Genomic DNA, 23,102 nt, shown 5'->3' with positions numbered 1-23,102 from the left:
ACTCTGAGTTAGTCAGCGACTTGAAGGGGGGCCACATGGTACATATCTGTTCAGTGAGTTTGCAATTGATCCTCAGCATTCAGCTTAGATTCAAAAGCAACAGATATGACCCATGTGGCCTTCCCTCAAGTCTCTGATTGGTTAATGCCAGGTAACCAGTCATTGTAAACCAAGAGAGCTTAAAAGCAGTAAGTAGTGTTCGGGCTATTATGTTAGACATCCAGTCACTCCAGCCTTTATACATTACATTTTTGCCTAAATAACTATATTAGAAACATTACTTATTTAGCACAGCCTATTTATTTACCCAGTTTTTATTTTTACACTGAACAATTCCTTTAAGTAATAATAAATTAAGTCTCAACTTTCCAGCACCAGTCTGTTTAGTAAAAAACAACAAAGCTCAAAATGTTATTGTCCCGAGTGTCAAACATTAAACGGCTGTTAACAAACAAACAATATATATATATATATTTATAAGAATAAAGGGGCATACATTATATTGTTCTGGGAACTGAGAACTGTTATTCTTAAATCCCAATAACTAGTTCAACACTTAAATACCTGAAATGCTACCCACCTCTTCTGGAGTAATGACACCAGTCTCCTTGAATTTTGATTCCTGCAAAAGATAAAACAAATGTATATATTATATTATAAGATTATATTACAGGTAAAGGATCAATTATTTGGATTGCTTAAGACCTGGGTTTAATTGATAAGAAGTCTATCTTTTTGTCGTTTGGATCTCCATACATTAATGCTGCTAAAAATCATTTAAACATTAAATAAACCCAATAGGATTGTTTTGCCACCAATATGGATACATGTAATTTAGTTACCATCAAGAACAAGCTACTGTTTTAGTATTACAAAGAAATAAGGTCCTTAATGTCTATGCACTGTTGGCACAGGGGACAGTGTTCAGCCATTAAAAATATTTTCTTTATTCCTGAAAACCCATTTTCATTTTGCTGGGCACATACGGGAAGTCCATCTCCCATAGACTTAATTTAAAAACAAAAAACAAACAGTAAAATGTCTGAAATCTGCTCCAGTCAGTAATCACAGTCATCTATCTCAGCTCTGGCACAGTCAAATCACTTTGACTTCCCCAACTCTCCCTCTCAGCTCAGGCTTTGTTTTTTCTGCCTGCCACCGCCTCAACAGTGCTAGCACTTACTAGTACTAGAGGTGGGTACAAGCCCACCAATTCAGAACAGTCTTGTAGATATGGAACTGCTAGGAAATTTCAGATTGATCACATATTTGTAACTCTCACATAAGAAATTTGATTTTCTCATGAACAAGTTTTGTTAGTGGCTACACCACTGCAAAAAAATAATAGCTTTTGCATATTTTTACATATGTTGTGTAAAAAGTAGCAGTGTACAATGGTATGGTAATTAAAGGAGAAGGAAACCCCCTGGGCGCAAAACCCCTCCCCCCTCCCCTGTGTTGCCTCCCCTCCCTCCTCCCCCCTGGCCTACCTGTCCCCCTGGGCAAATGCCCCTAACTTGTTACTCACCCCTCTGCGCAGGTCCTGTCCACGGAGTTCACAGTCGCCATCTTCTCCCACACGTGTCTTCTTCCTGCTTTGACCGGTGTCTTCTGGCGCATGCCCAGTAGGAACAGTTACTGGTACGGATCTACTGCGAATGTGCCGAATGTCACGAAGTTTTCCGATTTCACTTCATGACATTCGTCGCATGCGCAGTAGATCCGTACTGGTAACTGTTCCTACTGCGCATGCGCCAGAAGACGCCGGTCAAAGCAGGAAGAGGACGCGCCTGGGAGAAGATGGCGACTGTAAACTCCGTGGACAGGACCTGTGCAAAGGGGTGAGTAACAAGCTAGGGGCATTTTCCCAGGGGGACAGGTAGGCCAGGGGGGAGGAGGGAGGGCAACACAGGGGAGGGGGACGGGTTTTGGGCCCAGGGGGATTCCTTCTCCTTTAAGGCTGCTCTCACAGGGGCAGTGTATGAATGTGAGAAACATACAACCTATCCAAGCAAAGCAGAACACAGTACATCACATGAATTTATTTATAATGAATTGTGAGTAGAATTATAGCAACTTCGCACCTTTTATATTACCCCCAAAAGATTTTCATGGTGATCAAAGTTTTTCCTACAAAACACAGGTTCTGCAACATTTTGTAGCCCTGAAACTTTAAAGGACACAGATATCAAAGAAAAAGGCAAGCAATGTGTTTACTTTCAGGCCTAACAATCTCTGGCACTCGATTTCCAGATATCCTATTGTCAGCAACCTGAGAACAGTTAGTACAGGGAGGGGTGGTCAGAACTGGATAAGTCATGCAAGGGTCTTAAAGGAAGGATGGACACACATTATTGCTGTGACTCCCTTGACAGCTCAGGAAAAGGAAAATGACCTCAAACTATTGCAAAACCCTTGGCAACTGAACAATTTTGCAGACTATTTTCAAAACATTTGTGAACTTTCTTTTTTTAAAAAAAATATGCCCAAAAGGTAGTCAATCAAATGCAAAAGCTCTACAAAATACCCCTTCAACACAAGTATTAGAGTGGTGAATCCATCCCTCATATGAGTCCACCCATCCCTATAGTTTTCCAGACAGTAAAAAAAATGATGCTTGATGCAAGTGCTATGTATAAAGGTAACAAAGATGCGGAATGGTAACAATCCAACAGGGGTGTAACTGCAAGTGATTCATATCATGTGACTGCTGGGGTGCTCAGGAATTATAGGGCCCCAATGGAACACTGACTGATAATGACTTTCAACATATAGTTAACAAAGTACCCCCTATTGTAAAATAAAAGGATATTATAAGTTACAGAGGAGTTCCATGAATATATAAAAGCAAGGCAAATGTTTATAATACATGAGAGCCATGTAAATATCCTGTAAATTATTTGCTTATAAATGGTGCTTAGTGATGTCATTTTTTTTTTATAATCGGAGCTTAGTGATGTCATATCTGTCACACGACTCACTGAAACTTGTCTATTATAATAAATAAAGTGCCCCCAGTTGATATCCCAGAGGATATTAGAAGTTACCTCGGAGTTCCGTGACCTGTATAAAAACACTCGGCCGTTTATATAGTCATGAAACTCCTCGGTAACTTATAATATCCTTATAATTTACAATAGGGGGTACTTTATTCTCTATATAATCGGAGCTTAGTGATGTCATTTCTGTCACATGACTCACTGAAACTCGTCTATTATAATAAATAAAGTACTTCCGGTTGCAAAATATGAGGATATTAGAAGTCAAAATATTTATATCAAAAGATATATGTCCCGAGCCTTGAATGCAGTAAAAACAATTAGTTTATTAGTACTCACATATTAAAAAACAGATACATACTGACCCCACATGGTTCACCTTACGCGTTTCGTACCCTCCGGCACTTATGACACCTATGACTAAGTGCCAGAGGGTACGAAACGCGTAAGGTGAACCACGTGGGGTCAGTATCTATCTGTTTTTAATATGTGAGTACTAATAAACAAATTGTTTATACTGCATTCAAGCCTCGGGACATATATCTTTTGATATAAATATTTTGTGCTGATTGCCTTCTGAGCCGGGGCATGTCCCTCTGGCTGAGCTAGAAAATACAAGCAGCTGGATGGACTCCCAACCACATAATGATTTAAGATATTAGAAGCCACCCATTAGTTCCATGACATTGGGCCTTGTGTTTTTATACGGTCATGGAACTCCTCTGTAACTTTTAATACCTTTATATTTTACAAGAGGCTGTACTCACTATATAATACACAAAATATATCTTTACACACTGTGCTTTGTGATGTCCTTACTTATAATCTGAATTTCACAGCCTGTCTGAAAGCACTCTGCCTCTAGCCTTGGGCCATTATATGGTAATGTAACTCCTCTGCAATTCCTTCTATCCTTACATTATACAATTTAGGCTACTTTTCTGGAACTCACTCCAAAAATCTCGGCTAGTTCCGCCATTTGTTACAACTATAAAGAAATGATAATAATAATACAAGATATTTTACAAAGGGGCTGATAGAACAATTTGTTGCAAGGAAACAGAATAGAAGAAAGTTGTTGTTTTGCCTGGTGGTATCCCTTAAAATCATTCAAAAGCAACACACGTTTCTTACTTTACTACCACAGCTGCTATGGAAGGTGTATAGTTGTAGCAGTCTACTGGAGCACTGGGAGTGTAGAGGACTTGCAGGGAACACACAGGTGCAGGCAGCTGATAATGAGCATCATCAGACAGGTAGATAGGGTAGTACCAACCTTCAGCACAGGTGTCAGATACTCGGCCACCTCCAGCGCTTTGCCCTTCACCGTGTTAAAAACGCTCTGCATGACTCCTTTTTACAGGCTCTAAAGACAACACAGAACAGATCAACAGTGATCCATCATCCGGGTTACACTTTCGCTTTATGCAGCCCTGCTACTTTACAGGTTCCCCTCAAGCGCGTCGCACTCAGAAAGTAGCTTCAGATGAGAGCTGCACCCGTCGTCATGGCAACGCCCCCATAAGTCATTTCCCATTCTCACCTGCACCCAGGGTCTTCGCCTTCGGTGGTACTCCTGAGTCTTCCTAGCCACACCCACCTCCTTCACCGCTAATCACGTGGGAGAATAGCCCGGAAGCAGCTGCTGCGCAGGCGTGAATAAAAAAAAAAAAAAAAACAGGTTAGAGAAGTTGATACCGATTTGTGTGATTTTTGTTTTTCAGTGTAGTTTCATTTGTCGAATTCACTGCAGGTATCTCGGTGTACGGACATACGACGTCACCTGGATGGGAAAGGGAGGCTTGGAACGCATGATGCTAAGTCCGTGAACCCGGAAGAGTGGATTGGTAGGCGTGGGTTGTGGTCTGTAATGTGAAGATTGTAGTAGCATGCTTACAAATCAAACGATGACGTGTTCCCTAGGTGTGAGAGCTGATATAATAAACCCCAAGGTAGCATTTGAACTTTTCTTTTAAGGCACAGCCTGCTGGGTATAAGGGGATTTGAGAAAGGACTTGATCACTCGCAGTCCAATGTGCATGAATTATACAGAACCATGCACGCTGTTGTCTCATTGATGCAGGCTGGCTATTCCAAACTAAACTTCAGCAACGTTGTGTGTGATTGTAAACACATGAAATGCATGTGTTGTTTTGCAGAACACTCTTGCACTGCTGGATCTGTATCCTGCAAAAATGTAGCAGATGCCAGCTGAATAATAAACCTGGCGGTGTCAGCTGACCTTTCCTACATTGTTTCAAGAGTCAGAACCAGGAGACAGAACGGAATTAACAAATACTTTTTTTCAGTCGCAATTAAATTACAAATACAATTTAAACCATTGGATATTTTTAAATATAGGTTGGAATCCCAACCCTTAGACCTGACAAGTGAAGTGAAAATGCTTTTGGACGAAAATTCTTGGTGTGCAGCCACTTTTTTGTAGTTACTGGCTGTTACTATGGCTTCCATACAGCCCTCCATCTATTGAACTACAATCCTCTGCATCCTAGAGACAATTAAAGGAACAGTATGCGAAAAAAAGGGTTTTAAATAATGAAAATAAAATGTACTGCACTGCTAGAACTCATGTGTTTGTTTCTTTAGTTTAGATCAGTGATCCCCAACCAGTGGCTCGTGAGCAACATTTTGCTCACCAACCCTTGGATGTTGCTCCCAGTTGCCTCAAAGCAGGTGATTATTTTTGATTGCTATACTTATTATTATTGATATTATTTTTGAATTTTGCTCACAGCTAAAAAAGGTTGGAAACCCCAGTTTAGATAAATAAGCAGCTGTGTAGCCATGGGGGTTAATCTAAAATAGGACTTAATGGCACAGGTGGGATTCTTCAGGGCTTACCTGCTTTGTAACCTGTGCCATTTAGCCCTATTTCAGATTCTATAGCTTCCCTTGTGGCTAAACAGCAGTTAATATATATAAAGTGAAGTAGTGTTTCTGAAGAAAACACATATTTTACCAGTTTAGGGCAACAGTATATTATATTTTCATTACTTTAAACGCTTTAAAATGTTGGTGTTCCTGTTGCATTAAAGGCTTTCAATCTATTGCTGCACTATGGGGCAATCTTACCATATTTTAGATGTGTCAGTGTTATATGTATATCAATTTATAGATATTTATTCACTGCATTGTGGGCATTTTTTTAAGTCCTTTACCTTATCTGTGCAGTTTGAGCCTTATGTAAACATGTCAGCAAGACCTTTGCCTTTTATGTGTTGTAATGGTAATGTAGCACTCAAAAGCCCTCATACATTCTTTTTTTCTTTTCGTCTCCTTATTTCAGAACATTGGAATGCTACATGTCAAATGATTACCATGAGGTATAAATGCTGTCTAAACAGAGCATGGCTTTCCAAATCACATTTACATACATTCCTGCTCGGCTTTGCCTACGTCAGTCTCGGCTCAAGTCGTGTTCTTCTTGTAAAATTTTCCGCTAATGAAGGTTGGTTTATTTACCATTTGGTTTCGCATTTAATAATGTCATATATTTACTTGACCTCTTGCTAGTATGGAGCTATAGAGGAATGTCATTTGTGCCGGAGATCTGCAGAAAAATCTCAGGCACCTGGTAAGAACACTGCAGTGAAGGCTATAGTATACAGAAATAATACTGAAGTAGAAACATTGTTTTCTTGTTTCATAATAAAGAGCTTTATCAGCTAAGGAATTTTACGGAGTTAGAGTTTATAACTTGCAGTACCACTGCATTACTGGGAGGTATCCATAAGCCACAATAAAACAGAGCTGCTATCTGAATCATTTAGCGATGCCACGGTCTGGTTCATTTGCAGACAAAAGAGCTGTCTGAACAATCTTTCAGAAATGGTACAGTTGTTGAAAGGGTCCTCATACAAGAGCTGGCAGTCTAGGTTCTAGAATATAAAGAAACAGGCGTCCATTGCATTCAGTATTAACTCTGGGAAGGAAGATTTGTAGATTAAGCAGGAAAAGTTGGGTGTTGTTCAGTGAAAGCATAGGAGAATCATGGGAGATATGGAGATGGAGATATGAGTCTGGATTCCACCAATAGCGTATATTATTAGACCGTAAATGAGGGTAAGATAGTGGATGGGTAATGCTGACTTACTTGTGCAATCCAAATATTCAGAATCTTCGTTGATCTCAGTTAGAAGCTTGAGGAACTGTGGCATTGACATTTATAATAACTGACATACACAGTACTTATTAAAATGGCTGACCCCCAGTGGCAGATATTTTAGCAATATTCAAGTTTTCACAGAACAGACAGACACAACAGCGTAGACACTACTCCTTCAATGCTGGTGCCATAGGGAAAGCGAGAGCCATTGATGTTATTCAGCCCCTGGTAAAGTGCCAAAAGCGTCTGGAATGGCACTGAAAAGATCATAATTAATATCTGTAGTAATAGATCGCTGCAAACCTAGAAAGTCATTGATCTGTAGGAAATATAGAAAGGACTGATTTTGCTGCAGAGATTGCAGACTGTTAAAGTGATTTAGAAATAACCCAATTGCACCTTTCACATTTCAAATTATTTTTCAGAGTTTATAGTTATGACTCTAGTATAAAAACCTCTTACAATTATTATAATTACTTTTACAGATAATAAATATGACTATGTTCCAGTGACAGTGAATGTTTGCGCAGAGGCTGTAAAGCTCCTGTTCTGTATGGTGATGTCTGTTAGGATAATTATGAAAGGTAAGTCCCTATCATGTGCTTTTGTTACTATGACTCCTAAAAATACTACATACTTTATAATATAAATTAAATTCAATTGCTATGCCTGGTGCTTCTGGGTAGCTGGCATTATACTGTATACTGAAACTCATTTGTGCAGGTATGGGACTTGTTATCCAGAATGCCCGGGACCGAGGGTCTTCTGGATAAGGGAACTTTCTAGAATCTGCATCACCATAACTTCCTTCTACTAAAAAAATTGTCTAAATGTTCATTCCAGTAGGATTGCGTTGCCTCCAATAAGGATGAATTATATCCTAGCTGGGTTCAAGTACAAGGTACTGGTTTAGTATTACACAGAACAGGAAATAGTTTCTAAAAATTAGAATTATTTATTTAAAATATAGTCTATGGGAGATGGCCTTTACATAATTAAGAGCTTTCTGGATAATGGGTCCTATACCTGTATACTGTTTTGTAGGTTGTAAACAGTTAGTCCTTTGCTAATCAACAGAGGTTCAAATTAATTATCCACCTGTTGGATAATCAGAGTTATGATTGTAGTTTAAATGAGTTGTTCACTTTTTATGTTTGGCGTATTTTGAGACAAACTGCAATTGGTCCATTTTTTATTGTGTGTACTTTTCGAATTATTAAGCTTTATGATCAGCAGCTATCTGGTTGATCGGGTTCAATTGATCCTAGCAACCGGGCAGTGGTGGTAATGAGAGATTGGAAGATAGGGCTTGAATAGAAAGATTAGTTTTAAAAAGTAAGAATAACAAACTGTAGTCTCAGAGAGCAATAGTTGTTTGGCTGCTGGGGTCAGTGACTCCCATTTGAAAGCTGGAGTCAGAAGAAGAAAATAAAGACCAACTGAAAAAGTGCTAAATAAATTGCCCATTCTATAACATGCAAAATTTTAACGTTAAAAAGGTTTTAAAAGGTTAAAAATGTTAAATGTGAATTACTGCTTTTAATTTTTCAGAATTGCTTAAGGCCTCACACAAGGTATGATTAAATCTAATCTAAACCCCACAATATTTCATAAAAGAGCAGAAACCATGCACTCTCGTGGTAATATGCAGCTAGGCAGTGCATGAACTAAATAATAGGGCTTGTATTCGAATGTGTTGGACCTATTCTTTAACTGGATAAAAACTATATTTTCTTTATTATAAATAAAAACTATCACCGTAAGCAGCCATGCCTGCAATTACCATACACGGTTTCCTCTCAAAAATGGGAGTCATGTATTTCAGTTTAAAAATAAATATTTTTGGCAGCTTTGTTTATGGTATGGACCCTTTTACCATAAACAAAACTATCGACTTATCTCAAACAATTTGTGAATATTTACCATTTGTTATGTTTTATCCATACTATACACAACAGAGAATAAGACTTATTCTAGATAAAAAGGTGTATTGTACTTGCTTATATAGGACTTTTAGGTTAATGTTAAAGAAGACATATTTTCCTCTACTGTATTTCCACTGTGAAGTCCGAAAATGCCCATGCTACCTCCATTGGATATAGCGAAAAACTAACTCACAATAGACAGGCAGTTCTTGGCCTAAAAATATTTGTGTGCTTTTTTTGGGCAGAAAATCCTGTGTGAGTGGTAAGAGTAAATTTTCATTATTCTCACATGGAGTGGCAGGTTTGCCTGTTTCTGTTTCAGTGTAAATATGGCAGTGAAGAAAATGCCTTATCTTAAAGCATAAAGGTTGACTACACACAGTACATGACTGGTCAGCCCCTGGGTTATTCCCATCCCAATTTACCCAGGCACATTGTGCGGGCACTCCATAAAACAACTGTGAATCTTTGTCAGGGACTCCGAAAAATTACGCAATTAAAATGTTTTATGTACATTATATAAATACCTTGGTTAAAGGTCCACACAAACATGCACCTGACCTGTAATCAGAAGTCATGATTGTACTAAAAGCATCAGGACAGCTGGCATTATGCTACTGGCACTTGTGTATATATTTTTTTAAATGCCATTGTGCAGTAATACTATACTGTCCTTGTTTTCTTTTAGAAAGACGCTCATTTAGATGGAATGCATCGTTCAAGGAATTTTGTCTGTACATGAAATGGGCCATTCCAGCATTTCTTTACTTTTTGGATAATTTGATCATCTTTTATATTTTGGCTTATCTGCAACCAGTAAGTGTGAATGTACACATAAATGAAAATATTGAAAATCTGTACATTTGCATTGCTAAACTCCACCCAAAACTTTCCGGCATAAATAATAAGTATTTAATCTTTACAAATGTTTCAATGTATATTATTACAAACATATTTTGCAAATAATTATTTGTATATTAATTATTCATATAATAATAATTATTACAAGCTGACCAATATCCAAGTCTTCTGCAGATATCGGTCGTCTCTTTTTCCACCATACACCCACCGAATATCGTACGGAAATTCCTTTCATACGATATTATTTGTACGTCTATGGCCACCTTAAGAGTTGTAGCTCCACCTTCCACTAGTATCCTCAGGGCCTCCTCCTCCTCCCTCTGGCAGTATCTTTTGTCCTGCCACAGGAGGAAGGGCTCTGGGGATTCTTCCCAGGTAAAAAGCTTAGTGTAGTCAGACTTGCTTCGTGTTTTCAGGGAATGCGCAAGTCCATTATCAAGGGGTCTGTGCTCCCCCTCCTTGCCAACACTGTCTGCCAAGCGGCGTATCAATGCACTTTATGAGTTTCATGTTTGCGTGTGCCACAGACAGCTGGATCCAGGAGGCAAGAAGAGGATACAAGCAAATTCCCCATTCAAGGACTGGGGATGAATTGCTATGCCATGGTGCAACCATTTCCTCCACTACCATGTCTGGTCGGGTGGCTATTCACTGGGGTTGCTAGCATGCAGGGTAAGTATCCTTTCACACTGACTACCCAGTGTTTCTGTGGCAAACATTCCTGGAAAGCAAGTTGCTTCCTCTAGTGCCTTTCAATTGCAAGTGCCCCAACAACCAGAGGGCAGAGTTACTGACAACTGCTTTTGCACCCTGGTGCCAGCATTGCCATTACAGCGGCATTTAAAATTTTGCACTGACCAGTGACAACAGTCTTGACTACCTGCACACTCTGAGTAGTTTTTGACACCTTCACTGTGGCTTGCAGCTCTTACGCTTCCGGCGTGAAAGCAGTACTACTTGTCCTTTGCGCGTCTGAGTCCTCTGCATCAATGCACACACAGCTCCGTGAGTAACCAGCACAGCTCTGCGAAGCTAGTAGGGGGCAGCTCCATACCACTCTAACGGTATCCAGCAAACAGGCAAACACCCAAATACAGGTTAGCACAGTTGGGGGGCTGCAGCCTCGTGGGGGGTCCTCTGTCTGAGACCTCTCGGTCTTTCCTGTCATATGGAGGTACCTCAGGTACTCATAGACCTCATACATGATATGCCAACTACTGAGGTCAAAGAGAGACTCCCAATGAGTCAAGAGGAATGAATTGGCAGACGCCCCCCCCCTTTGCCATGCCCGCACCTAGCACTGATTCAGGCTTTACCATCCAATCAGCCCATAGTGGGACATCAAGCCTCGCTACCCAACAAGCTGATTCAGGGTTTACCCTGGGAGGGACCAGTCTCAGGCTCCATTAGATGGGCAGCCATGTCCATCTTCTTCAGCATCGTAGCAAAATCAGTTAACTGAAGTTTTAAACTATACAACAATCCACTGATCAACAGACACACTCAAAAAGGAAACCGGGGTCATCCTCTTTGTCATCAGAGTCAGAATCATGCTCTGAAGAAGCATCCAGCCAATCCTCAATTTCCCAGGCTCAGGATTCAGGTGCATGCCTGTCAGGCACAGATAGTCCATCCTTACATCCAAGCAAGTAAATGAAGTACTAAGAGACATGCTTCAAACATTAGACATAAAAGACACATCTACTCCGGTATCAAAAACTGACAAAGTGCTGGGTATGCAAACAAAAAATGATTTCCTGTTTTCAAATCCATCACTCAAAGCATTGAAAGTGGCACACACAAGATAGAAGGCTGAGCCTTAGAAAACATTTTCCAAGCATCCAGTGCGGCAAGAATTCTGATCCAAATGGGATAAAGCACCCAAGGGGGATTTCACTATAACTCAGCTTTCTAGTATACCACTCTCCCAAGAGAAGATGCATTGGCATGCAAAGACCACATGGATAAATGTATGGAGAATAACCTCAGGAGCAGTTATTTTCAGGCCATTGACCTTAGCAGCAGGCCTAGCAAACAACGTAAAGTTGTGGACCTCTGTCTCAGGGGCCAGTGGCCCATGACAGCTTGCAGATTTTTCAGCTGTCGGAGTGGAGCTTGAAGCCCAACTCTGGAGAGAAAATGGATTTTTTCAGAACAAGTAATTGCCACACTCCTTAAAGCAAGGAAGCAGACCATGTCAAAAAGGTACCATAGAATGTGGTTCTGGTGTAAGACCATGGGGTTTCCATGGCAGCAATATTCTCTCCTGCAATTCCTGAGCTTCCTACAATGAGGCCTGGACTTCAGCCCTTTCCACTCTCTTTTAGTTCCAATGGACACTATTCCCAGAGGTAAAGCAATTTTTCCAGGCATTGCTCCATATCAAACCACCCTTCAGGGATCCTACTCCAAACTGGTGCTTCAGGCCTTACAATGTGAGCCTTTCAAGCCCTTAAAATCCTGAGAGTTTATGTACCTCACGGGAAGGTAAGCCTTCCTACTGGTGATCTGCTCCGCTCTAGAGTTTCTCAGGCCTTCTAAGTTTCAGGTGTTGCACAAAGACAATGTAGTCCTCCGAACTTCTCTCGCGTTCATGACCAAAGTGGTTTTCCCTTTTGCCACATTAATCAGGAAATTGTGGTATCATCCTTTATGTCCAGAACTGAAGAATGGCACAGAAAAGCATCTGCACACCCTGGATGTGGTCTGAGCCCTTGTGAAATGGATCAACTTTCATTGGACAGACACCCTGCTGGTGACTTACGGGCCCTTCAAAAAGGGCCTCCAGATGGCTGGCTGAGACTATTTCTTTTGCTTACAAGCAGGGCAGAGGACCAATGCCTTTGAGACTTCGAGCTGGCTCTACAAGAGCAGTCAGTGCTATGGGCCCTCATGAATATGGCTTTGCCAGAACAGATGTGCAAAGCAGCCACCTGGTCCTCTGTGCATACACAAAATTACCGACTCCACACTTTCACTTCTGCTTAAGCAGCCTTTGGCTTCTGTTTCTTCCTGATGCCCTCCGGGTCTGAGCACAAGACTGCTTTTGAACGTCCTCAAACAGGACGGGCCATCCAAGGAAATCTTACCCGTAAATCCTTTTCTCCTGGGCCCATACTGTCCATGTAGTAAATACTTTTATGGAGTTGTTGTCATTTTGCCAAGGGTCCTTTCGGCCCACTACTGGTACTGCTTACAGTTAGGTAAAATCAGTTTACAGTTATTGTTGTTTCACTGTTACCTTAGCCCTGTCTTTGTTATGAAAAACTGCCAAGGGAGGAGGAGACCCTGGGGTTCCTGCATCCAGAGTTGTCCAGGTTTAACCCCAGACGTCTGCACAGTACGGGCCCAGTAGAAAAGGATTTGCCGGTTAGAAAACGCCCTTTTCAGTAGTAATTATATTTACAAATGACTCCACTGAAAAATTCTTATTAAAATGAAATGGGAAACCTGGGCTGTTCCACATAAAAGGTCTTTACGTAATTTGGAGCTTTCTAGATAGCAGGTTTCCAAGAAAAATATTTTTCTTCATCACTCACTCCTCTTTTAACTATGGAGATAATGTTGATTTTTAGCTTTGTGCTTATTTTGTTCCATCTGATTTACAGGAAAATGATGAATAACTAGACTTTGTTCCCTTTTCTTTTTTAGGCTATGGCTGTGTTGCTGTCCAATTTTGTTATCATTACTACAGCAATTTTCTTCAGATTCATATTAAAGTAAGTACACAGTGATACGTGGTTTATTAAACAGAGCCACTTTATCCCCATAACATTTAGTAACGTTTTTGAGATTCGTGTGACCAGCTAGAATACTGGGCGATTTGCCTTTAAAATTAATATAAAGCAAGCCTTAGTATTTTCCCCCCAATTAATCCCCAGAGTTAAAGATGTCAGTACACTGGGTGAGATTTGTTGCCCAAGGTAGTGAACAATAACTGTGGACGACAAAGCTCTCTAAAAAGACTTTTCATAGCACAATGCTATAAAGATTGCTGTAGGCCAGTGCAAAGGGAGGCAATTTCCTGCATTTAAGGCCGATTGCCTGTAGCGAAGATTTAACCACAGGCAGCAATTATACCTGTGTCACATCACCCTAAAGGTGGCCATACACGGATAGATCCGCTCGTTTGGCGATGTCGCCAAACGAGCGGATCTCCCTCCGATATGCCCACCTTGAGGTGGGCAATATCGGGCTGATCCGATCGTGGGCCCTAGGGCCCAACGATCGGATCCTAGCGTTCGCCAAACGGGCGGTCGGATCGCGGGACCGCATCAACGAACAGATGCGGCCGCGATCCGACGGGATTTTTAACCCCATCCGATCGAGATCTGGCCGACTTTCGGCCAGATCTCGATCGGGGAAGCCCGTCGGGGGCCCCCATACACGGGCCAATAAGCTGCCGACTTGGTCTGTCGGCAGCTTTTATCGGCCCGTGTATGGCCACCTTAAGGGTCTGGCCACATGAGCGGATTCGGGGAGATTAGTCGCCAGGTGACAAATCTCTTCTTCTTCGCGGCAACAAATCTCCCCAATCTGCCTTCTGCCAGCTAAAATGTAAATCAACTGGGGGCAGGCACACAGAGCGTTTCGTTTTCCGAAGTCACCCAAAGTTTCCTCGTGAGGCAATTACAGGCAACCGGAGAACAAATCGCTTTGTGTGCCTGCCCCCAGGCAATTTACATTTTAGCCGACGGAAGGCAGATCGGGGAGATTAGTCGCCGCGAAGAAGAGGAGATTTGTCACCTGGCGACTAATCTTCCTGAATCTGCTCGTGTGGCTAGACCCTAAAGGAGAAGAAAATACCTAGTCACTCCCCACTGCCTAGTTATTATAATTTCCTATCTTAGACCCAGACTGGAATTCCTCTCTCCTCTATAAGGTTGATAGCACCAGGTGAGATTAGTCACCTGAAGTAAATTTGCTCTTTTGCGGGCAACAAGTTTACTTAAATTTCCTTCCTACTGACAGTAATATAAATTGACAGTGAGGAAAAAATACATACCACATAGCAGACAAAAGTTGGTGCACAAATCCAGAAAACCATTTAATGCAGAAACAGCAGAAGTACGCAAGTATGCATCATTGTGCCAAATCTGCTTTGTGTGCCTGCAACCTAGCCAACTCTGTACCTCTCAGTGCAAACATGCAAAATGTGGATTGTGGAGTCCAGTGGATCAGTTGAAGCAGGCTTGAAAATCAGCCCCGTCTGGCAGTAGCCTCAAATGCACGCAAGATAATAGTGGTAATTTACAGTGTGCCAAGCAGTCATCATGGGTTATACGAACAGTGCAGTGCACTTTCCAACAAATCTGTTGGGTTCAAATGTGCATTGTTCTGTATGAACCTTGGCGCAACCAGCACTTTTGGAGTGTACCAGTATCACTATGACATCCTAAAACATATAACAAAATATCTACAGCATTTTATGCACATTTTTGAGGGATTACATGTTTTGAGTGTTTAAGCAGAGACAATTCTCAGTATTGTCTATTTTCTGGCACTTTGTAGCCATGGCAAAACGTGGGGGACAAATACCACCGGAGTCATTGCCCTAAAAATCCAGATTTCAGTGCTCACTTATAAGATAAAACTTTTATATCGCCACTGTCATCAGTAGAACAAACTGTTTCAGTCCCTACTGCTGAAACAAACAAAGGAAATGCCTTTATAACCACTAATTAGATCATGATGACTGTGGAATCATATCCACAACAACGTCCCCACTTTTCACCAAGCCTTTGCTTATAACATTGTCAGCGTATAATCTGCTTTCCATCTTGTAATTTGCACTGTTGTTAAAGGGTTTGTTCCTGCTAAAATTAGTTTTTAGTATGATGTAGAAAGTGATATTCCTAGACCATTTGCACTTGGTTTTCTTTTTGTTTATTATTTGTTGTTTTGAGTTGTTTAGCTTTTTATTCTGCAGCTCTCCAGTTTTCTTTTTTTAGCAATCTGGTAACTAGGATCCAAATTGGAATACGAGACTGCAGTATGATAGGGGAGTTCTTAATAAAAAGATGAGTAATATAAAGTAGCAATAAATAACAAATGTGTAGCCTTACAGTGCATTTGTTTTTAGATGTGGCCAGTGACCCAATTTGAAAACTGGAAAGAAGGCAAATAATAAAATGATGGCCAAAGTTACTTAGAATTAGCCATCCCATCACATACTAAAAGTTAACTTGAAGATGAACCATCACTTTAAAGAAACGCTATACAGAATTTCTTTTCATAATTAAAAAAATATATAATCCATTCATCTATTTAAAATAGATATTCAAATAGACTACATTGGCCAGAACGTCGACATGGTGTGTATATTAAAGGAACAGTTCAGTGTAAAAATAAAAACTGTAAAAATAGGCTGTGCAAAATAAAAAATGTTTCTAATATAGTTAGTTAGCCAAAAATGTAATGTATAAAGGCTGGAGTGACTGGATGTGTAACATATTAGCCAGAACACTACTTCCTTCTTTTCAGCTCTATAACTCTGAGCTAGACAGCGACTTGAAGGGGGGCCACATGGTACATTTCTGTTCAGTGAGTTTGCAATTGATCCTCAGCATTCAGCTCAGATTCAAAAGCAACAGATATGACCCATGTGGCCCCCCTCAAGTCTCTGATTGGTTACTGCCTGGTAACCAGGATAACCAGTCAGTGTAAATCAAGAGAGCTGAAAAGCAGGAAGTAGTGTTCTGGCTATTATGTTAGACATCCAGTCACTCCAGCCTTTATTCATTACATTTTTGGCTAACTATATTAGAAACATTTTTTTATTTTGCACAGTCTATCTATTTACGCCCAAAAATACAAATAACTTGTTGCCACAAACCGTATGTATCAGTAATAGCTCAATCCGATGATCTGGTTTTGCCACGTCCAGAAAGGAGGTATCATGTAGAAAATGAAGATTTCACTGGAGAGCTGACTTAGTGAAACAGTGAAGACGTTTATTCAAGATGCATTTAGCACTACATGTTTCGGACCTCTAGGGTCCTTCTTCTAGTAACTGCACCAGAAGAAGGACCCTAGAGGTCCGAAACATGTAGTGCTAAATGCATCTTGAATAAACGTCTTCACTGTTTCACTAAATCAGCTCTCCAGTGAAATCTTCATTTTCTACAGTCTATCTATTTACCCAGTTTTTATTTTTACACTGAACAATTCCTTTAAAGTCAGTTTGCAGGCACAGTTCAGTGATTTTAAAATGGCTGAAGGTTGAAGAGGAGCGTCAAGAGCTGGTAGTGAGTGGTGCCTACTTGGGGATGTGCATCATGTGTCTACTTGCCTGTCTCAGAACTCTTGGCTTTTGTTCCCAGGAGTGGGATCAGCATACTGGGCTCTACCCTGCCTCTTCAATGATCCCCGCTTGCTTTCCTTTTCTACCGGATCTTCACCCGATCAGATTAAAGATTATTGCACCCTGTTCATTTCATCCCTTATTCCCCAACAACTCCGATACACCACCCGAGCCTCCCTCCCACAGCTAACTAACTCTGCCTGGTCCAAATCACAATTTATCCTAGCTAATGTGCCTGACACGCGTTTTGCCCTGTTTGGCTTTGCCAAAAGGCCACACAAGCAACTGAATTTTAAAGAAGTTTAGTTACTATGTTAATTGTGTAAAATATACTGTATATGGGATGGTATAAAGAAAATATTGATTTCTCCCATCCAGGTAAATTGTTTTTCTAATTCAAACAATACTTTGCTTCCTACCTCAATTAAAATACATTCTCTTAACTGGAGACATATTATATAAAGAACAACAATGTACCAGTGCGTTATACTTTTTTAAATATAGAAGGAATGTGCTGAAAGAAAGTGGTGTTTCTGATTACTTTATTGAAAATTTCTGCAAAAACACAACTCATCCCGGCCATCTGTTGCACTCCCTGCTGCCTTCTTTCCTAAACTGTGCAGGGGAACCGACAACACTCCGCACACTGCACTGTAGGATGGGAACAAATAAGCAGCTAGGCTGACCTGATAGAGAACTGGATCCTCTCTTTCCTTGTGTGACTGTGATTGTCTGTCCGCCTCCTACTGTGCTTCTGGAATGGACCGTTACGTCACGCCAAAAGAAAAACCAGCACCATATAATATATATATACAGAATTAGGGGTTTTCATTTATCCAATATGTCTCATTTAAGCCTTTTTGTGTGTGACTGCAGTGCTGTGATTGGCTATCCCCCTCCTACTGTGCTTCTGGCAGGGAGCGTTAGAAGTTGCCTACCCCTCATTTGAAACATAAACGGGGACTGTAGCAGTTCTATAGGCAGCTCCAATAAAGGGGGCATTTTAAAAAAGATAATATTGACTTTTAGCCCAAAGTCAAACCATATGTTATTCAATATTGCCTATTGTATTAGGATGGGTTTTGAGCTGCTGCTATATGTCTCCTTTAATGAAAATATTTTTCTCTTACTAGACGGCAACTGTCCTGTGTTCAGTGGGCTTCTCTAGTGATTCTGTTCCTGTCCATTATGGGGCTCACGTCACGAAACGACACTGCTCATCATGAAGTATCTGTCGATGTTCATCACCACCTGTTTCATTCTGCCCCCTCAAACAGCTGCATTTACCTAAAAAAGCCAGACACAGAAGCCCATACAATCAGCCTGAAAGCATTTGCAAACTTTCAGTTTCTCCATCTTGGCCTGGGCCACTTCCTGATCCTGCTGCAGTGTGTTATTTCTGCATTGGCAAATATCTACAATGAAAAAATTCTCAAGGAAGGAGAGCAGATCTCAGAAAGCATCTTTATACAGAACAGCAAACTTTATGTCTTTGGTGTTTTATTCAACGGCCTTACCCTGGTTCTTCATGAGGAACACTTCAGTAAAATCAAATCCTGTGGATTTTTTTATGGTCACAATGGATTTTCTGTTGCCCTTATTTTTGCGTCAGCCTTTGTTGGACTGTGTGTGGCTTTTATATTGAAGTTCAGAGACAACATGTTTCATGTGCTCACAGCGCAGTTAACCACTGTGATCATTACCATTGCATCATACTTTGTGTTCAGTTTTAAGCCTTCCCTGGACTTCTTTCTGGAAGCGCCTGTCGTCCTGCTCTCTATATATATTTATAATGCAAGCAAAATAACCGAGTCCAGCACTACCACACAACGAGAGAAACTCAAAATAATAAATGGAGATGTATGGGAACGCTCAAATGGGGTAAGGATTTAGAAATCATTATCTTTTATAAGCATATAATGTCTTAAAGGGGTTCTTCATTTAAGGTGTTCTTCACCTTTGAGTTAAATTTTAGTATGATCTAGGACTAGGTAGTGATATTATGAGACAGTTGGTTGTATCATTTCTGGTTTTTGAGTTATTTAGCGTTTTGTTCAGTTTCTATCCAGTTTGCAATATCAGCAATCCGGTTGCTAGGGTCCAAATTACCCTAGCAATTATGCATTGATATGAATAAGAGACTGAAATATAAATAGGAGAGGACCTGAATAGAAATACAGTATGATAATAAAAGCAGCAATAACAATACAGAGCATCTGTGTTTTTTTAAACTTAAAAGCTGGATAGAGTCAGAAATTTAGTTTGAAATAATTCAAAAACTATAAAAAATAAACAACAACCAATTAAGACCAATTAAAAAGTTGCTTAGAATTGGCCATTCTATAACCTTCTAAAAGTTAGCGTAAAGATGAACCACCCCTTTAAGTTCAAGAAAAAGGAAGACATTGGCTTGGATATATTAACACATTGATATAAAACACCAACCAGTCCTAAACATAGTCCTATCCAGAAGGGTAACACACTATTTACAATTTTCATGGACAGATAGAAGATAGACATTTATAATACCAAAAGGAATGGAATATGTATCTCCTAGTTACACCCACAAAGGTACTGGGGGAGAATCACGTAAACAACTTCAGAAATTAAAACATAATGTTAAAGAAATAGTTTACCTTTAAGTATGTTATTGAATGTCCTATTCTTTGCAACTTTTCAGTTGATCTTGATTTTTTTGGTGTAAAATCGGGGGAAATGCGGTATGTGTTATGTATTGGTGAGACCACATAAAAACAGAACAGGTACAATGAGGGTATGTAAAATTGAGGTTTCACTGTATTTATAACTGTTCTTTCTATTTAGGCCTTCTCTAGTCTTCCACTGAAACCCAGTTGCTAGAATAAATTGATCCCTAGTAACCAGATACTGTAGCTGCTGCTGCTGCAATTACAAACTGAGTGCTGCTGAACAAAAAGCTTTAATTAGGAAATAAGCATGTCTTTGGTCAATTCTTGCAATGAACAGGGCAAAACCTGAAACTGGAAGTATTTTTGGCAGATTTATTTTCCCAAATACAGTGAAACCTCAATTTTACATACCATAATTTTAAGTTTTCCCTCATTTTACACTGTATTCATATATCACGCGGCATATTTATTATACTGTGTAGAAAAATAGCAGGATAATACACCAATCAGTGCCAGGCTTTGCTGTGTAAGAAATGGCATAACATTTTTGCTCATTTAATTCTTAGTGACTTCCGCTGGAAGTAATGTAAAAGGTGGCAAATTTGACATTCGCATGACATAAAATTATATACACCTTGATAAATTCGCCATTTATTTTACACAGCTTTTACATAGTTTTTTCAGTGAATTTCATATGAACACAAAATAATAAATAGGCCTCCCCATATTTTACCCTGCACTTTTGTATTATTATTATTATAAGCTGAAAATAAAAATCATTCTTTTTCCCAGTGATCGCCATCAGGAGCATGTGAATTCAACCTGATTAGTCTCTGACCGCACATGCTCCTGGTAGGCGATTGCTGGGGAGATAACAAGAAATGCAAGATGGCATCTGCCAACCCTACTTTATAATCACAAGTGTGTTGTTGCCTCTGGAAGGAGCCCAGGGATACAAAAGTGCTTTTGTTCTTTTTTTAAGAAACCTCTTCTGCCACTATGTTTAGAAAACCAAGAATGAGACATCCTATTCATATTTCAGTCTCTTGTTCAAATCAATGTATGGTTGGTAGAGTAATTTGGACCCTAGCAACCAGATTGCTGAAATTGCATACCTGAGAGCTGCTGAATAAAAAGATAAATATGTAAAATATCTCCATAATAAAATAATGAAAACCAACTGCAAATTGTCTCATCTCGACATCATACTAAAAGTGAAATTAAAGGTGAACAACAACTTTAAATAGTTGATAAAAACTTGAACAGCCTTATAAACACAATTGTATCATTTTGTTCCCATAATAGGATGGTCAGGAGCTTGAGAAACTGACTGCAACGAATGAAGACTCTGAGACAGATGAAGAAATCTTCTAGTAAAGCAGAATCACATACTGATGTCAAGCACCTTGAAGAACTAGTGAAACTTTACTACCTGTACAAGGATAAGCAGTATTAAATCATGCCATTTTTGGCTGCACAGGACCATTCAACGAGAAACACATTATGATACCAGTTGTGTTGTGGTGCTACAGTTGGAGAGCTTCTCCCCACTAGCGTTTTCAGCACTGGTGGAATTGCCAGAACATTATGGGAAATCAACATTTTATTTACAGCCTCTTTTTTTTGCCGGCGGTTTCACTTGAAAAAGATTTGCATTGGGATGCTGTGTTTACTAGATGAACTCCTATCATAAATGTGCCTTAGAATTTGATATTTTTGTATGTCTAAAATAGGTCACCCCGTTATATTAAAATGAAAATGAATTTCACTCTGGTTTGTGAGTGTCTGTGTGCTTTATATACACACGATGAAAAATGTAGAGACATCAGATGTGGCTTTGTATTGTAGCTCTTGATTATACACTTCATATCCTTTATTAGCTGTAATTAGACAAGCCATTAATTATGCCACCTTCGCTGCACTAAAGCAGATGGGCTGCTGATAATACGCCTAGTTGTGACAGTTAAAGGGAAACAAAATGCAGACTGCTTGTCGGAAATTTCACCTTTTTTTCTTTTTCACTATTCACTGGATTCTGACTTGCTTTAAAGGGAACCTATCACCCAGACATAAAAAAGCCATACAATAAAAGTCCTTTTAATTGAAACATGCAACCCAAATTAATTTTTTATTAAAACATCAATGCCTGAATTATTTCTTAGGGTCACAGTTCCCCTTTAAATTACATATATTCTTTACTTATGTTCTGTAAACACAATACTGCCATAAAGGGGCTTATTTACTAAAACTCCAATTAACTTCTTTTTTTTTTTTCTTTAAACAAAGTCTACCAAAATCACTTCCACTAATTGAACTCATTTATCAATCATTTGTATCGCACGATTGACTCTCCAAAAACTTGATTTTATTGTTGCTGTGAAAACTACTTTATCGGATTATCAGACAAAAATCCTGACTATCTGATTATCTAGTACAGATCACGATGTCAAGAAACAACTTCAGGGACATCTGCCATTGACTTCTACATGACCTCGACAGGTTTTAGATGGTGTACGGTTTTTTACCAGCTTTAGGGTATAATAAATCTCGAAAAATTTGAGTTTTTATTTCTTCACCAAAAATTCGAGTTCTTCCCCTAAAACAAATGACCAGAAAAAAATTGAGGTTTAATAAATAGGCCCCCAAGTCTGTTGACCGCACTAGTGGCAGTTTGAAAATACAGAATCATTTTGCATTTACTGTGTTGTTTTTGTATCATAGGGAGATAGTGTGAAAGACAACATTTTCATCAGATTAGTGCTCAGCTGAGCACCAGCCTGGAATGTCACTTAGTAACTTGAATAGCTTTGTCACCCTAGCTCCCACCAATGAGAAAAGAACCACTATGATTGAGACAGGGCATTCTACACACATTTGGGTGTTTTGTTTGTTTTATTTGCCAGAAAATGTATCAGGGTTGGACTGGTGCTGACTGTGCTGGTTCCACTGGCCCAGACCCACACCCGTGTGTGTGTGTGTGTATGTGTGTGGGGTGTTGGATTGGGATGGGGGGGGGGCTGTGGTGGAAGCCTTCCAGTCTGACGCTGGTATATATAGTAATTAATTAGTTCCAGAACAAATTCTCATTGTTTCAAAGTTTCTCTCTCTGATTGGGGGATGTGAAATCTCCAAGCCAATGATTCATAGCCAGTGTGTCATCTTGCTCTTTAGAGAGGGTCAACATAATCCCTCTGAATAAAGTGAACTTTTATTCATCTTAAAACAAAAATTATTAAAAGA

The 23,102-nt window shown here is 39.8% G+C and overlaps 2 protein-coding genes across 5 annotated transcripts in view; one reads left to right on the top strand and one right to left on the bottom strand.

Annotated features, from left to right (window-relative positions):
- Positions 1–4,672, bottom strand: part of atg3.L (autophagy related 3 L homeolog) — a 47,523-nt gene extending 42,851 nt beyond the window's left edge. Inside the window, exons 1-3 of the mRNA XM_041582118.1 lie at positions 4,543–4,672; positions 4,276–4,365; positions 581–622 (exon numbers count right to left, since the gene is read on the bottom strand). Of these exons, the coding sequence (XP_041438052.1) occupies positions 581–622; positions 4,276–4,347 (114 nt within the window). The 5' untranslated portion in view covers positions 4,348–4,365; positions 4,543–4,672. The remainder of the gene's footprint in view (positions 1–580; positions 623–4,275; positions 4,366–4,542) is intronic.
- Positions 4,673–4,680: 8 nt separating this feature from the next.
- Positions 4,681–21,630, top strand: slc35a5.L (solute carrier family 35 member A5 L homeolog). 4 transcript variants are annotated; one of them, XM_041582116.1, is made up of 8 exons: positions 4,681–4,846; positions 5,607–5,693; positions 6,307–6,468; positions 7,611–7,709; positions 9,739–9,866; positions 13,563–13,630; positions 18,348–19,095; positions 21,168–21,630. In XM_041582116.1, exons 3-8 carry the CDS (start codon positions 6,330–6,332, stop codon positions 21,234–21,236), a joined length of 1,251 nt encoding a protein of 416 aa, XP_041438050.1. In that variant the 5' UTR covers positions 4,681–4,846; positions 5,607–5,693; positions 6,307–6,329; the 3' UTR covers positions 21,237–21,630. The 4 variants fall into 4 exon arrangements, with proteins under 4 accessions (XP_041438050.1, XP_018102159.1, XP_018102157.1 ...); XM_018246670.2 differs by lacking the exon at positions 5,607–5,693 and having other exon boundaries at positions 4,681–4,951; XM_018246668.2 differs by lacking the exon at positions 5,607–5,693 and having other exon boundaries at positions 4,683–4,846.
- The last annotated feature ends 1,472 nt before the right edge of the window (positions 21,631–23,102 follow it).

Source organism: Xenopus laevis, chromosome 2L, assembly GCF_017654675.1.
Source record: "Xenopus laevis strain J_2021 chromosome 2L, Xenopus_laevis_v10.1, whole genome shotgun sequence".
NCBI classification, from domain to species: Eukaryota; Metazoa; Chordata; class Amphibia; order Anura; family Pipidae; genus Xenopus; species Xenopus laevis.
The sequence above is the reverse complement of the archived record's forward strand: the minus strand, read 5'-3'. Positions and strand labels throughout refer to the sequence as shown.

Coding starts and splice junctions, on each gene's coding strand:
- slc35a5.L (XM_041582116.1), top strand. CDS start 6,330: ATGATTACCATGAGGTATAAATGCTGTCTAAACAGAGCATGGCTTTCC. Junction 6,469..7,610: donor AAAATTTTCCGCTAATGAAG/GTTGGTTTATTT, acceptor TTACTTTTACAG/ATAATAAATATGACTATGTT. Junction 9,867..13,562: donor TTTTGGCTTATCTGCAACCA/GTAAGTGTGAAT, acceptor TTTCTTTTTTAG/GCTATGGCTGTGTTGCTGTC.